The sequence below is a fragment of the Triticum urartu genome, chromosome 1 (genome assembly GCF_003073215.2).
Source record: "Triticum urartu cultivar G1812 chromosome 1, Tu2.1, whole genome shotgun sequence".
In the NCBI taxonomy this organism is placed as follows: Eukaryota; Viridiplantae; Streptophyta; class Magnoliopsida; order Poales; family Poaceae; genus Triticum; species Triticum urartu.
This window is the reverse complement of record NC_053022.1, coordinates 50,745,821-50,763,049: the sequence shown is the minus strand read 5'-3', so window position 1 is coordinate 50,763,049 and position 17,229 is coordinate 50,745,821. Positions and strand designations below refer to the sequence as shown.

General features: G+C 49.2%; 1 protein-coding gene across 3 annotated transcripts; it reads right to left on the bottom strand.

Annotated features, from left to right (window-relative positions):
• Window positions 1-14,944: 14,944 nt before the first annotated feature.
• On the bottom strand, window positions 14,945-16,427 carry LOC125554234. Of its 3 annotated transcripts, none has more exons than XM_048717846.1 (2): window positions 16,229-16,427; window positions 14,945-15,502 (listed from the first exon to the last, which is right to left on the bottom strand). In XM_048717846.1, exon 2 carries the CDS (start codon window positions 15,498-15,500, stop codon window positions 15,117-15,119), a length of 384 nt encoding a protein of 127 aa, XP_048573803.1. In that variant the 5' UTR covers window positions 15,501-15,502; window positions 16,229-16,427; the 3' UTR covers window positions 14,945-15,116. The 3 variants fall into 3 exon arrangements, with proteins under 3 accessions (XP_048573803.1, XP_048573869.1, XP_048573928.1); XM_048717912.1 differs by having other exon boundaries at window positions 16,220-16,409; XM_048717971.1 differs by having other exon boundaries at window positions 16,224-16,409.
• Between the last annotated feature and the right edge of the window lie 802 nt (window positions 16,428-17,229).

Sequence of the window (17,229 nt, the reverse complement as noted above, 5' to 3'; positions counted from 1 at the left end):
TGCTGCTAATATCTGCAGTGCTTTTTAGCAGGAAGCACTACTGGTAAGGCAGCGCCACTACTAGTTTTATTAGTTTTTTCTGCATATTTGTTTTTTATTTGAATAGGCTTTATATGATAATCTTTACCATATCATACACATACAAATGTAATCATAGCATATACATACAAATAGTCTCATCAAATCATGGCATCATCATAATCATCATCCAACACAAAGTGGTCTCTCGTCATCATCTCGAAAATACCGATACAAGTCTCGATTACTTGCAACTACATCATTATCCATCTAAACAATGATATACACGAGAAGAGCTATCACTTTGAGTGAGAGCGGAACTATGCAGTACATGAGTTTGTATCCCTCTCTCGCATTAGCGTGAACCTAAACTAACTACTACCTGTCGCTCGGAAACCGGTACACCTAGGCCTAACATTCCGGCCACTCGTCGTATATATACTCCTGGCGTAGCACTTCTTCGCCATCGATGATCTATGCACCTGCATCGTCACATGAGTCGATGATATGCAACATATATAGTTGAGCAAAAGAAAGAGACGGACTTGGCAAGAATAGAAGCAACATATCATAAGCATAAATAACAAAGTTGATCGTACCCAAAATGCCCTAACCAGTGATTGTCGCTAGTCGAGGAAGACGGTTTAATTACATCACAAATAAAGTTTCGTCGTGCATAACTCAAAGTTTGGTCATACAGAAAGTATGGACTAAATGGACACATTGTCATATATCGACAATCACTCCAACATGACGTGCCATCCATCCAAGTCAGGGAGATAGTCCCCGAGCCTAGTGAAAGGCTTCAGGTCGAGACGCTGAGCGGCTACCCGTGTTCGGACGTCTTCCCGTGACATTTGTCCTTCTTCGTAGAACATCCCTGTTTTTTCGACGACCTCCTTCATGATGATTTGGGCAAGTTCGCACTGGATGTGATAGAACTCAGCTTGAAGTCGATGATCCTCGATATCTCCTACGTTCTTTGCCCATTGCAGAATATGGGCATCGCCGGATGTAGGTGACAGGCAAAGGTTCTGGTGATCCCATCTGTACTCCAGCATGTGGTGTAGGACATAGAATCCATCATTAAGAGAATCACTCGGTTGCTGGATGTAGCAGAAGTCGGTCTTATGGCTGAAGGCGGGCCTGCTGTCCCTTCTCTTCTTGTTCTTGACCTCTCCACCCCGTGCGTCGTAGTAAAACATAGCACTGTCGAGAACATCCTTGATGTGGGTGTAATCCTTTTTGTTAATGTTCTTCGACGAGTCCAAGTAAAGAGCGTGGGAGTATCGGGGGTAGAGGATGATGGGGACGGCGTGCACGCCGCTGCACAAAATAAGTACACCTCAAATTAATTAGCCTCCACCGTGCAAATGAATGATTGAAATCGAAGGAAGGATATCTGCGCGGATGACTTACAGGGGATGATAAGGCACGAGAATCGCCTCTGTGTCCTTATTGGCGAGCATGAAATTGACGATGTATTCCCTCGTGTATTCATGGTGCTTTGCGCAGACTCCCAAGAAGCCCTCATGCATGAAGTACAGGTCAGCGACACAGATATGAGGTATCTGCTCAACCTCGATGATGTAGTTCATGTGCAAGGCATAAAGGTGGACACACGTAAAATCCAGCTTCTTCATGTGAAACATGTCGAATATGTAATCGAATCGAAGGAAGAACTTCTCCGCGGGGAATGTGTCGACGTACGATAATTGCCGCGGAACGTTAACCACATAGAGTGGGTATCTTGGATCTTTCGAGGCGATGAGGCCTTTCGCTATTCATAGCACGTCGTCATGAAGTCTCCTTAGATCACCGAATCTGGCCCCTAGCGCTGCTACAGGTAGGATTGGTTGACCGGGGATATGCCATTTATCTGCACCGGGGACATCTATACGGTCTTGAACCCAAGGCTGCTGAGGCGGCTGGATCATAGAATCAACTTTTTTGCCTTTCCTCGATCTCTTGCTAGACTTCTTTACTACCGGAAGGTCGTCCATAACACGTTCAGCCTCCGGAGACGGCAATTCAGGCACCGGCTCATGATGCTCAAACCCTAAGTAGGCGCCAGTATAGACATACTGTTGAGTGTCATCGTCATCCTCATCCTCATCTATGGCGACGTCACCAGCGACTAATGGAGCCTTTTCCTCACCCCCTCCGCTATCACCCAGCACGATAGCCGACACTAATTGGGTAGGTGAGGTGTTGATGTTCATACCTAACTGCGTGCTCGTGGGTGTGCTCCCGGTCGCCTCCAGACGAAGCAGGCTCTTTGGCCACAACAGGACCCACCCATTGCAACAATCTCCAAGCCGTCGCGGGGTCTCATCATCATCCCCACTAGTACCAGAGGAGGCAAATTCTCGTGGCCCGGTTTGACACTGGCCACAGAAACCTTGAAGACGTTCGGGGGGATCAGCCGGCTATGGAATAATGGTTCCTTCGGCTTCAATATCATAGCCTTCCCCACATCCACCTTCTGGTCGCCGATGGTGTACAATATGGTGCACGGGGTTTCATCGGCCTGCAAAGAAAAGTCTGCGACGTGAAACATCCGAAAGGCAACACAAACGGGAGATTATACATTTATTGAAGGGGGCCAGTGTGACAGATACCGTGAGGGCGTCGAGCTCAGCCAAAGACAAAGCACCGCCGAGCACGTCCGGTGCCGGAGCAAGTGCGGGAGCAACTGCAGCTGCAGGTGCTGGTGCAACGCTAGTCGAGCTGCTCCCCAAGAAGTCAGCAAGGGGAAAGTCCGCTGCATTTTTTTCTGGATTTTGCCTGGTCCAATTGAAAACAGCCAGAACCAAGGAAGTAAACATATCTACAACCACCTATTTTGCGGCAGCTACCGCTATTGCGACTGTTTGAGATGATTTCTTCTCAACCGCAATCTCGACCTTCTTGTCGATGTTTTCTTCAGTTACCCCCGTCTTTCCGTTCTCTCCTCTGTGGTCTCACGGTAGTACTTCTTCCACGTGGCGCCGTCTCCGACACCATGCACACGTCCATACGACGGCTGATTCTCCATCGGGAGTCCTTTCAATATGTTCAACTCCCGGTTGAATGGAGTGTCCCACTTGGGCCTCGCCAACGCCTCAGACGGCGAGTCGCTTTCGGCCGCAATCCTGTGCTTCTCTCTCTGCAAAAGGCACAAGGATTGTTTACAAATATGACTAACGTGCAGTCGAATTGATCAGAAACTAAAATTACCAGCAGTCTCATGAACTCCACCGTGACCGCATTCGTCTCGAAAACCTTCTTCACTGGGTCCCAACGGTGTCGGGCCCTGAGGACGTCACGCTCCTGCGAGACGGTGAACTCCGCCAAGGGGTCTGGGATGCCCAGACTCGCGGCTTCCGCATCCTCCTTGGCCCATATGGACCTCTTCCCGCCGTAACCACGACTTTCGAGGTGGTGGCACCCAATGTTCTTCTGTTAAAGCCCCTTCATGTACTTTGACTTTTTTTGGTAGCTTCGGCCTCGCAAGCTGCCTTGAATATTTCAAAGTGCTCTGCTGTGATTGTCGGATTATCCTTTACAATCTCGGAGTAGGGTTCCTTTTTGTTGATGATCCTTGCTTTCACTCTTGTTTTCCAGGCGGCCAACGCGTCGCTAAACTTGCTCATGGCGTGTTTGTTTATCTTCTTCATTGCTGGGTCCTTATCTGGATCTTTATAATCCTTTTCATTCCGGCCCGGGAACAAGAATATCTGGTGCACCTTCTTTAGGAGGGAGGGCCTCATATTATCTATCTTCTGTAGTTTCTCATCGTTGATGGTGGCGGTTGTCCGTATGATGCAGCCTATTTGATTGTTGTAGCACGCGCGCACTTCCTCGGGTGCGTTTGGCTCAAAATTGTCGTCGTCCACCTCCGTGACCACCAGTCTAGTAGTCCTTAGTTTGTTAGGATGCCGTTGCCTCTTTGCTTTCGGTTCTACATCGGCTCCGCTCCCCGAGGCAGCGCCGGTCTCAGTCTCAGCGTCGGTCTCAGTCTCAGCGTCGGTCTCAATGCCGGTCTGAGTCTCAACGCTGGTCTCGGTCTTAGTGCCGGTCTCAGTCTCGGCACCGGTCTGCGTGTCGGTTTCAGTCCCCGATGCGACCGGTGGGCCCAGCAACAACATCGGTTGATCGTCGGCAAGGGTCAAAAATTCATCTGCCGCCAGGTAGACGTCGTCGCAATAACCAGAACCCTATCCTTAATCGTTGGTAGCCATGTTTCCTACGATTAAATCTAGTCAATTAATTCTAGACCTAATAAAATGAATAATGACATAAAAAAGGCCTATGTTTTGCAGGAACGTTGACTCCTTCCCGGTGCGGCAAATCCCAGGCAATTGATATGTCCTAGTTTGTAGCACAAGTCATGCCGAAATTCACGAAATTTTTTGGCATGACCTTTGCTAAAAAATGGACAAATCGGGAACCTGAAATTTGCTGGAATGAAAATGAATCAACATTCCGGCAAAACATAGGCCACTCAGCTTCATTCCCTGGAAACAGTGTTCAAATATCCATCTTCGACACCGCAACACATGTATACACGAGCAACCACATGTCCAAATTTCACAAGCTAATTCAAAAACAAAGTGTAGAAGAAAATTCATTTAACTACTAATAGAGCATATTCAGTTAACTTTAGTGCTCTATACTGATGAAAGGAAAAACATTCAGTTAACTACTAATTTCATTCATTTAGGTTATTCATTTAACTTCACCTAATTAACATATTGTACCACTACCACTAGCAGCACTACTAACTTAATTAACCTAGCAAAGCTCTACTGCCCTAACTAAAAAACATCTAATTAACATCTACTAGTACCACTACTGCCCTAACCTAATTAACATCTACTAGTATCACTATATACTACAAGCAGCATCTACCCTAATTAAACCCTACTGCCCTAACTAACTTTTGATGTAAACCAAATTTTTTGCTCTAAACTAATTTTTACTCTAACATCTACTACTTAACATCCTTTGCTCTAAACTAAATTTTTTGCTATAAACTAACTTTTGCTCTACTAATTTTTGCTCTAAAATGCAGAGAGAGAGAGGAGTGGGGGGGGGGTGGGGGACTTACAGAGAGGGGAGAGACGGTGGCGGGGAGGTGCTCGGTGACGGAGGCAGGGGCGGAGAGGGCGGGCTCGGGCATGGGCAGCGGCGGGCCTGGGCGGGCTCGGGCGATGGTGAGGTCGAGGGCGGCGATGGTGAGGTCGAGGGCGGCGGCAGTGAGGCTGAGGGCGGCCTCGGGCGGCGGCGCCGAGGATGACGGCGGCCTCGGAGGGAGACGGTGAGGTTGCGGGCGTCCATGCCGACAGGAGACAACGACGAAGTGGGGCGATGGCTAATTGGGGAGACAACGGCAAGGGAGAGGGATTTGGGGGAGAAGTGGTGGGGGGGGGGGGGGGAGGGAAACCGCTGTTTAAGTGAAACATAACGATAGCGTGTTCCTGAAAACGCGCTGTAGCTAAGTTAGCTACAACGCGTTTCCTCAAATGCGCTACTACTATTTCTTTCTTCTTTTTCCCTTTTTTCATTTATTTTTCTTTACATTTTATTTTTTACCTTTTTTCTATTTCTTTCATTTTCATTTACTTTTCTACTTGTTTTTCATTTTCTTTTATTTTCGTTAGCAGTAGCGCCTTACACATAAACGCGCTGCTACAACAAAATTAGCGGCAACGGTGTTTCTAAAAGAGCACTACTACTATGTGTAGCTGATCGGCTTAGTGGTGGGAATTTTTGTAGTAGCGCTTTTACAAAGGGACACACTACTGCTATATGTGTATCTGCAACGCGGTTATTTCGCACGCGCTACTGCTGTCTAGCAGTAGCGCCTTTTTTTAACATGCGCTACTGCTAAAGTTCTGTGTATAGGCTTTTCCCCAGTAGTGTGTGGCCGATGGTGGTTCTATGCTTGGCCATCTCCGGTTAGATCCGGTGACTGGGCGTCGACTAGCAGTGTGGGGTGGTGGCGGCGGCCTGTGTGGCCGTTGGTAGGGCCATGGGTCGCTATGGCGCGATGATGTCGGTGGTTTGGCGGTTGCATCGGATGCACGCCAGCGATGGAGGCGTTGACTTAGGTCCGGTGGCTGATGTTTGGTCAGAAGTGGAAGGAGTTGCCTTCCAATGTTCCCTCCATAGTTGGGGCGTTATGAGGCAGAGGGTTGGCGGTGGCTCAGGACATGAATGACGGGACGGCGGCCCTAGATGACGGTTCACGTGATCCCGACAATACTACAGTGTAAGAATGTAGATGCAATAGTATCTATCAAACGGTGTAGGTAGAAGCACGCGCAAGGAATTATACAGATTTGGGCCAACTATGGTGGAGGTGATATTGTGCTCTTAGCTTTTGGCGTAATGTACAAGGCATGGATCTTTCACCCTCAGCCAGATGCTCCCCTCCTGGCTTATATAGAGTGTGCTAGGAGGGGTACATAATGGGCTGGTATTAATGTTGTTTATGGCCTCGGGTGTGGCCGACTGTTTTTTGACATTTATTACTATTAGCTGATGTATTTAATTAGATTATTCCACCATTGGGTGACTGCCATCTTTAAGACATTGTAACTAGATTATTCCACCCTTAGGTGACTGCATCTTTAAGACATTGTGGTCGAGAGGTAACCTACGTAGCCATCGACTGCTAGCATATAGCCAACTGCTCCCTTCGTCTCCTATTGTCGGCTGCTAGTCCTTGGCTCAGAATCCGATTGTTGGGACTTAGAGAATCTATAGCCGGGTGCCCCAAACCGGCCTCAAACGCCCGGGCGGCCCGCCCGGTCACTGACCGGTCATGAAAATTTGACCCAAACGGGCGCCTCAAAAGCCCGCCCGGGCGTTTGAGGCCGGTCATGAAAATTTGACCCAAACGGGCGCCTCAAACGCCCAGGCTGACCGGCACCCCTCATATCCAACCCAACTATGGGACAAATATGGGGGCATCGGGCACGTCCACCACGTAGGACTGACGATGGGGAACCATGAGGATGTTGGGGAACGTAGTAATTTCAAATTTTTCCTATGCACACGTAAGATCTATCTAGGTGATGCATAGCAACGAGAGGGAAGAGTGTTGTCTACGTACCCTTATAGACCGAAAGCGGAAGCATTATGACAACACGGTTGATATAGTCGTACGTCTTCACGATCCGACCGATCCTAGCACCGAAGGTGCGGCACCTCCATGATCTGCACACGTTCAGCTCGGTGACATCCCACGAACTCTAGATCTAGCTGAGGTCGAGGAAGAGTTTCGTCAGCACGGCGGCGTGATGACGGTGATGATGAAGTTACCGGCGCAGGGCTTCGCCTAAGCACTACAACAATATGACCGAGGTGGAAATCTGTGGAGGGGGGCACCACACACGGCTAAACAATCAACTTGTGTGTCTATGGGGTGCCCCCTGGCCACATATACAAAGGAGGGGAGGGAAGAGGTGGCCGGCCCTAAGGGGGCGCGCCAGGTGTGGGGAATCCTACTAGGACTCCCCAATCCAAGTAGATTCCCCTCCTCTTTCTTATTCGGAATAGGAGAGAAGGAAAGAGAGGGAGAGGGAGAAGGAAAAAGGGGGGCCGCTGTCGTGGTAACGGTTTCGACAATAAGAAAGGGGTAGGATAAAGGAGCATGATCTATCGAGATGCATATGGGTGACACGGTGGTTTTAGCGAGTTCGGGCCTCTCACGGTGGAGATAACAACCCTACGTCTCGTGCTCCGGAGAGGCTTTGTTTTATCTTAGTATGTATCCGGAGATTACAATGTGAGGAGAATGGATCCCCATAGTCCTGAGACTAATGGTGAAAAAGAGAGAGAGGTGGAAGAAAAAGGCCCCCTCGTCTAGTGGTGGGGTGGCTTATATAGAGTGCGCCACCCCCACCTCCTATGTTACAAAGTGGGGCATGAATGCCATAATACCAGCCCACTACCAAGCCCTCACTATGAGAATGATGCCGACTGCTTTGCTGCCTACTGGTCTTCGTATATCCGAGTGAGTCATACGGTCGAGTGGCGAACTGTCATCTTGGTCGAGTGGATGGTATGCTGCTTGGTCGAGTGGATAGTATGCCTGTATGAAATTTATCTGGACCCACATGTTGTGTGGACCCCATGCTTTATGATATTTCGACCCTTCGTGGGCCTACCTATTATGTGTATCCCCAACATTAGCCCCCGAATCGATTGCGATTTTGCAGAACGAGTTTGTGGAAGACACAATTTGGTCCGAGTGATTATGGAAATACTCGGTACTTGTCATCGTGCTTTCAGACAACCATGGTTTGAACAAAATCTCAATGGATTCTGGCACTATGCTTCCCGACTGATCTGGGGGTAAGTGCCCGCGAGGAGCAACTAGGTGACATTTGTTCATCTCTCGGAAGAGGTTAACTCGTGATCAAAGTATGGGTGTGTCATTAAATCCGGGCAACAGGATTGACGCATGGACTGTTCTCTCGGAGAGATGCCATTCTTTATCCTGGGGGAACGTCAATATGAGTCGGTTCTGGATCCAAACGTGTGACGCTTTGAGTCCTAGAAGAAGGCTCGGAACAGGTCCAATGAAGGAATGTTAAACTCATCTTATATGAATTTTTTGGAGTGATTTGGAGCTGGTCCTGCATCGAGTAACTGATTACTCGGAATTTCTTCACGCCTGGAACGTGTCTTTTTTTTGTTTGGCCGTCACTCAGACCGGGCGGACCGTTCCGAGTGGATACCATTCCAGTGGGGGCACGCTAAGTGCACCCACTGGGTGTAGTCCCCGAGACTGCCGTCGACTGCGGGCAGTCGGCGGGAGTCTTAGAGCCTGTCCTTTTTTGTTGTTGTTCGTCACTCGGACTGGTCAGGCCGTACCGAGTGGAGATTACTCCAGTGGGGGCACGCTGAGTGCACCCACTAGGTGTAGTCCCCGAGACCGCCGTTGACTGCGGGCAGTCAGCGGGGGTCTGAGAGAACTAAAAATCTTCTTAGCAGGTACTGATCGAACTTGTTCTTCTCTGACTCGGAGGTAGAGTAATTCTAGAGCTGGTTTTACATCAAGCAAAATGTTTCCTTCTGAGTTCTCTTCCAGTGGGGGCACACTGAGTGCACCCACTGGGTGTAGTCCCTGAGCCTCTGTCGGACTAGATGAGTCTGGCAGAGGGTTTAAGTCTCCCGGTAAACCTCCATGCAGTCGGCACGGTAAATATCTTTGTTTGAAATTGAGTCAATCGGATGCATCTTCAGGCGCTTGACATGGTAAATAAGCTCAGCCTGGAACTGAGTCAGACGGACTGATCTATGTGCACTCGACACGGAACAAATTCAACCTGGAACTCGGTCAAGCAGGTAAATCTTCATGCTCTCGGCACGGTGAATGAATTCGGCTTTGAAACTGCCGACTGTAGAAAAAAGCTGGACACTCTAGGGAGTAATCGTTCTAGTAATACTTCTTATATTGACCGTTGGATTTTGCGTGAAAGGGGTATTTGTCCGAGTGGACGTGCTTCCCAACTGATCGGGGTATGTTGACTAGGAAAAACTTGGTGGCACTCGTATGTCTCCCGGGGGAGATAGACTAGTGGTCTGTCATGGACGTGCCATGAAACCCGAGTGGCGAGGCTAGTGTGTGGGCTGAGTCTCCAGAGAGATGCCACTCATTATCCCGGGGGAACACCAACACATGCCATATCTGACTCCAAGTTTGTGAAACTGACGCCTTGGAGCCTAGGATAAGGGCCAAGTGTATCTGTAGAGGAGAGTCATTTTCACCCTTTTGCAGTCCTGAAGTTGACTTCAAGAAATGATTTGGGCGATCGTCCGAGTGGACAGTACTACCCTTATAGATTTTCGGCGGAACGAGCATGTATGGTCAGAAATATATTCCTGATGCGATCAATGGGTTGATCGAATGGGCATAACCTCTAAGGGCAGCGTGGCCAACGGCTGTGCGTAGCCCCCGAGTGATGCTCGAAAGAGGTAAGTTTGCTACAGAGTGTGATATGAGGTTTGATCATACGAGTAACTTAGTCATTCCCGTGTTGGGGGTGTAGAGGTAAAGACATGTCCAATCGATGGTGGCACGCGAGGCGGCCGAGGGGCGATGATGCGTACAACCGAGCGACGACGCGCGGGGCGGTCCGAGTGGTGAAGACGTGCACAACCGCGTGGTGATGCGCGGAGCGGCCGAGTGGTGAATACGTGTCCAACCGAATGGTGACGCGTGGGGTGGCCGAGTGGCACCGCACGTAGCGGCCGAGTGGTGAAGACGTGTCCAACCGAGTGGCGACGCGCGGGGCGGCCGACTAGTGATGACGTGCAAGGTGGTCGAATGTAGGATTACATATCCAGCCAAGTGGCGACGCGCGGGGCGACCGAGGGGTACGGATGTGTACAACAGAGTGACGACGCGCGGGGCGGCCGAGTGGTGAAGACATGCACAACCGAGTGGTGACGCGCGGGGTGGCCGAGTGGTGAAGACATGCACAACCGAGTGGCGCCGTGTGGGGCGTTTGAGTGAGGATGCGCGAGGTGGCCGAGTGAAGGACTACGTGTCCAGCCAAGTGGTGATGCGCGGGGTGGCCGAGTGATGACACGCGGGGCAGCCGAGTGAAAGATTGCGTGTCCAGCCAAGTGGCTGAAATGGTTTTCGAAGGAGTTAGCCAGATGCTTTCGAAGCTAATGTAGCGATGAGGTCTGGTGTAGTGTGGTTGCGACACAACAAGACCGGCGTGCCAACTGAGTCTGAGTAGGAATGAATATGGCGTGCAGAGCGTCTGGGTGATTATAAAACTTGTCAAAGTGACGGATCGAATGCACTTGTTGAAGTGAAGGATCTGACTGATGATGAAGTACTCGACCACTCAGGAGAGTGTCATTCCAAATGAGATGCAGCCCCCGAGTGCGGCGTAGCCCCCAAGCGTACTACAAGCTTCGAGAACGGACATGTCAGAATACGAGAAGTATAGTTTTGAATGGATGATTTGCAATTCATCGAGTCGGACTTGGGTAAAGATGAGGAGAAGCTTCCGAGTGATGCTCGAAAGAGGCAAACTCCCAAAAGAGTGAAGTGTGAAGTTTAATTATAAAAGGGACTTATTTGTCTCATGTCTGATGAGGTCTATATCATTGATACGATGAAGAGGATTCCACAGAGGGGTTGTCCGGATGTGTTTGAAGTCAATAGAGCGACAAGGTTGGTGTTGTGGTGCGCTAGGACTGGCACGGTGACCGAGTCTGAGTAGCGATGAAGTTGGCGCATAGGGCCATCGAATGATCGCGTAACTTGTGTAAAAAAATGGCACAAGCCAACGAAATAATTTCTCGAGGAAATTTGATGTGTGCTGAAATGATTTGTGTGAATAACACTCATAGACACCCGCTGGGAGTGCAAGGGGCTTGCTAGTTAACCAGCAAGAGTTTGAAAGAGCGAAGGATCTGTTCGAACTTGTCGATGCGACGGATCCGATTGAACTCATTGGAATAATGGCTCAAATAAAACGGAAGTGTAGTGTTTCGACTGAGTTGCAGCCCCAGAGGACCGATGCAAACTCGAAATGAAGAATGACACATGGTGTTCGTGAATGATGTATGCGAAAAAATGGAAGTTGGACTCGCGAGTCACATAACCAGTACTAAGAAAATATGTGAAAATAAGCAGTCGAGCGTAGAGGTACACTCGGTGGCGTGGCCTCCGAGTGAACGTGATGTGTGAATTACGGGATACTCGGGAAGATGGAAATAACATAATGTAAAATGACTTAGTTGTCTGAAGGCGCGCGAGTGGCCGAGTGGTGACGAGGCGATGGTGACAGTTGACCTTCGTCTCGGTGTCCTTGCGGATAGGGATGGAGCGCACATTATACTTGTGATGCAGCTCCTTGAGTTAGAGGTTTGTTCTTGTCTCAGTCGGATTTTGGCTACTTAGGCGAGTCCTTGGACTGCAGCTAAGCCTCCGAGTGGGAGGCTTGCTCTCCTCTCGGTAGGATTTCAAACACTTAGGCGAGCACTGGACTGCAGCTAAGCCCCCGAGTGAGAGGTTTTCTCTTCAATCGGTAGGATTTTTTTTCAAACTTAGGCGAGTACTGGACTGCAGCTAAGCCCCCGAGTGGGAGGTTTGCTCTCCACTCGGTAGGATTTTTTTCAAACTTAGGCGAGTACTGGACTGCAACTAAGCCCCCGAGTGGGAGGTTTGCTCTCCACTCGGTAGGATTTTTTTCAAACTTAGGCGAGTACTGGACTGCAGCTAAGTCCCCGAGTGGGAGGTTTGCTCTCCACTCGGTAGGATTTTTTCAAACTTAAGCGAGTACTGGACTGCAACTAAGCCCCTGAGTGGGAGGTTTGCTCTCCACTCGGTAGGATTTTTTCAAACTTAGGCGAGTACTGGACTGTAGCTAAGCCCCTGAGTGGGAGGTTTGCTCTCCACTCGGTAGGATTTTTTCAAACTTAGGCGAAACAGATTCGTAGCTAAGCCCCCGAGTGAGAGGCTGACTCATCACTCGGTAGGATTTCTTGAACTTAGGTGAAACAGATTCGCATCTAAGTCACCCACTGGGGGATTTTGGTTACAAGTATAAGCTACAACAACTATTTCAGAAAAACTGTTAAAATCTGTGTGGTGATGAGGTGACCAACCGATGGCTACGCGCGGGCGGCCGAGTGGTGATGAGGCGACCAACCGAGTGGCGACGCGCGGCGCGGTTGAGTGGGGCGACGCGCGGGGTGGCCGAGTGGTTATGAGGTGACCAACCGATGGCGATGCGCGGGGCGGCCGAGTGGTGATGAGGTGACCAACCGATGGCGACGCGCGGGGCGGCCGAGTGGTGATGAGGTGACCAACCGATGGCGACGCGCGGGGCGGCCGAGTGGTTATGAGGTGACCAACCAATGGCGACACGCGGGGCGGCCGAATGGTGATGAGGTGACCAACCGATGGCGACGCGCGGGGCGGCCGAAGTGGTACGCGTGTCGTCCGAATGAAGTAGACACGTTTCGCAAAGTGATGACTAACAAAAAAATGTCCAGTCGAGTGCGATGCACGGGATGGCTGAGTCGGACAAGTTGACGAAGGCGTGTCCAGCTGAGCGATGGCGTGCGGGCGGCCGAGTGACGCTGGCGTGTGGGTGGCCGAGTCCACGTCCAACAGATTGAAGGATTGCCCCCCACGTTCAACGCATTGAAGGCGTTCCCCCACGTCCAGAATCTGCACGCCTGATCTGCATGCAAGAGGCATTAATGCTAATTAGCAAGAGTTAAAATCCCGTTATGCATGCTAGGGACGTTTCCCTTTTCCGCGGCCATTTATTCCCTGCATGCAGGAAATGAATGGGATGGAATTAAGATTAGGAAGAAAGAGGAAGGCCGGGCTGGGCTCCCTTGTCGGCCACGGCGGCGGCCCGCTCATTGATCCAGCGCGAGGTGAGGCGGCCTGCGATAGATCCGAGTAGGGCGGCGTTCTCCTGTGAGGCTGCACAGGCAAGCTTGAGACGACGCTGAGTCGATCTGGTGGCTGCGTCCTGCAGTCGACCGCTCGAAGGAGCATTGTGGTCCGGGACATGGCCAGTTCAAAGTCGACGCCGCGTCGGGGCCGTGCGTCCGCTGCGGGGTCGCCGTCGCGCAGTTGACTCCAGGCGTGTATCGTAAGGCCATCGTCAGCTGGTTGCCTTCACCGCGCAGGTCGCTGTATTGAAAGATCGAATTGGAGAAAAGAGCTGTTGTGGTTGGGCTCGTGGCCAGCATCCGTGCTCCTTTTTTTTCCTTTTGTTTGATCTGTACAATAGCAAAAACAAGATCCCAGGTGATTGTTCATACGGAAGAAAACCAACAGATTTGTTAGATCGTCGATGATCGATTGTAAAGAATAAAATAGTATGGAATGGGACTTCATGATCCCTGTGTACGAAGAGTATCATGACTCCCTGTGAATGGAGTGATGTCCGAAACATCTTGGATCAGATCTTCCATTGATGATTGTTGATCGGCGGACAATTGAAGAAAGAAAACCATTTGCATCATGGTTCGATAGACGCCATGCAGGTGGGCGCCAACTGTCGTGGTAACGATTCCGACAATAAGAAGGGGTAGGATAAAGGAGCATGATCTATCGAGATGCATATGGGTGACACGGTGGTTTTAGCGAGTTCGGGCCTCTCACGGTGGAGATAACAACCCTACGTCTCGTGCTCCGGAGAGGCTTTGTTTTATCTTAGTATGTATCCGGAGATTACAATGAGAGGAGAACGGATCCCCGTAGTCCTGAGACTAATGGTGAAAAAGAGAGAGAGGTGGAAGAAAAAAGCCCCTTCGTCTAGTGGTGGGGGTGGCTTATATAGAGTGCGCCCCCCCTCACCTCCTATGTTACAAAGTGGGGCATGAATGCCATAATACCAGCCCACTACCGTCTTCGTATATCCGAGTGAGTCGTACGGTCAAGTGGCGAACTGTCATCTGAGTAGATGGTATATATGCTGCTTGGTCGAGTGAATGGTATGCTGCTTGATCAAGTGGATGGTATGCTGCTTGGTCGAGTGAATAGTATGCCTGTATGAAATTTATCTGGACCAACATGTTGTATGAACCCCATGCTTTATGATATTTCGACCCTTCGTGGGCCTACCTATTATGTGTATCCCCAACACTCGTCTCAAGGGACTAATGGAATGAGAATACTACTTCCCAGCTTCCTAACTTGTGTGTTAGCCAGAGCCAAGAGCAAAACACCCAAGAACACTGATCTTGTGAGAGTAGAGTGGTACTACGTGGTCTCTCGAAAATATTTGCAACTCTCCTTCAATGAAGCTTTTGCCACTAAGGATTGCACTGGTTCTTTATTTGTCTAGGCTGGAGTATCCCCTGTTCCTGAAAACAAAAAAGTTGACTTCTGACCAAAGGGATAACAACATAAACTGTAACCATCAGGGGCAACACAACACCAAATAAAACCATACTTTCGCATAACTCGTGTGTTCATAAGCTCATATTCATCCAGCACCAAAACAACAAGATGTCAGGGCTACCAACTGAAGCACAACAGAAGCTGGAAAACTACAGAAACATGGATGGCGTGCTTTGTCTTTCTGAAACAGAAGTTGCACAAGAAAGCAGGATCACTGCGGTGGCGCCTCGGACGGCTTGATTCCCGTGTCAGCTTCCGATGCCCTGTAACCCAGCCCAGGGCGCGCCGGTTGCTCCTGCTCGCCTTCAAAGTCGCGGGCATCCCGCAGCGAGGCCTCGAAGTCGGTGGAGTCCATCGCCGTCGGTAGGAGGCTGCCGATGTCGTCTTTGGCGCCAAAGCCACCGGCTCGCATGACATCATCGGCTGAGATCGCAGCTTCCATGTTCATATCTACAGAATTGTGACCATTCACTGAAGTCGGATTTCCGGTGTGAGAATCTGCAGTGTGTTTCAGGGCTGCCCCCTGATCGTCTGTCAAGGCATCTGGCTTAGCTTGCTGAGCTAGTTGCCCACTGCCCAAGTTCTTCCCATCCATGCCTGCAACGATATGCCACTAGATATGAAAACTCGATGCCAAGACACCACATTATACACAGTAGCATCATGCTAAAATGCTTTCTATTTAATCAGAACTTCAGAAGTAGTATTTGACAAGATGCAGATAAAGTACCCTCCTCCTTGGCAAGCTATCTATATTCCTGATTATACGCAACAAAGGAAACTGCAGGCAAAGCTACTGCAGAGTTCATGGCACAATGATTATGACACCCATCCATGGCACAAAGCATCAGTGTTAAATTGCTAATTACTCTAGCTGTGCCTTACAGTTGCAGCCACAGAAGTTCCAAAGCGACACTGCTCGGTTCAGTCAGAAACGCAGTGATCTCTTCTTTGCTCGCGCGCTTGTGCACAGAAACTATCAAACATCACGATGCTACAGATCTCAGCTTATAATTTTCCCATTAAATCTTTCACCAAAACTTGCTACTTATACTAGCGCCAAGATTAATTTGACTCCCTTTTCTTCATCTAAAAACAGAGCACAAATCAACTGCTCCAGCGACCTGCGCCTCCTACTTTCCCTTGCTCGATCAATTCCCCGGAGCAACTACAAACCAAATCACACTGACTGCAGAAATACACTCCTAATTTTACATGAACGCTACTCATATGGATCTATCCATACGACGCTACAAAGGACCAGAATACCAGACGGGGACTAAACAGATCAAGCAGAGATAGAGCGGAAGAAACCTAACTCACCGCCGGCAGATCGAGTCGGCGAAGAAACGAGGCGCCGCAGATTCGAGAGCTCGCCTCTTCTCGCTCCTTCCACGCAGCCAAGAAATCCTTTCTTTTTACCGAGGCAATCCAATCCCCTCTTCGCTTCGCCTGGCCAGTTCACTTCTGGTCTAGCGCTCCCCTGGGGTTGGACACCACGTGTTCAGCGAAAGAAGGGGTAACGTGGCACTGTGCTTGCCCCTTTTGGGCCCATGGGCTAGTTAGTTAGGCTTTTGTTTATTTCAGTTGGACCAACTTTTTTTCTCTCTCTCCTACTATTGCTACTACTCCCTCCGTTTCAAATTACTTATGATGGTTTTAGTTTAAATTTGAATATATATATATATATATATATAAATTTTCCTAGAATCATATTGGACAAGATCCAACTTGGTTCTTACCTTTTTAGAATTCAGATTGTTCCATCTAGTCCCTTTTTATTAGAGTATCAAACAAGCATGTGGATAGATGTTTCTAGAACACATGAGTCGGTAGAATTGTGGGTTCAATTAGAAGGCCATGTGGCAGAATCCTATGGGTTGAAAATTTTATCCAACGGATGATAATGCTTGGGTTTGCCATCTCTTGACCGTTGAATAGGCATATCCAACGACTAATATTTGAAACTATTGACACACTATATAGTGTTATAGAAACACAAATCTTATTTTGCTCAACAAATGCTAAATACCCTTTGAAGAAAGTACATAAGAGATGCAATTGGTAGTTCAACAAAAAAGAATATGGTAACTACCAGGCTAGCGCACATGTTTCTATATTCATCTTTACTGTTAACGGAGAGATGGTGGTTATCATGGTCACAAATCTCATGCCCTGATATACCTCTCCACTTAAACTTGCGCCGACATGTGGGCGCGCTTTATTATAAATCATGCATAATTTGTCTGTTTTTTATGGGTAACTCGCCAATTACTCAAGCAATAACAATTTTAAAATGTTTATTATTATAATTTTCACTAACG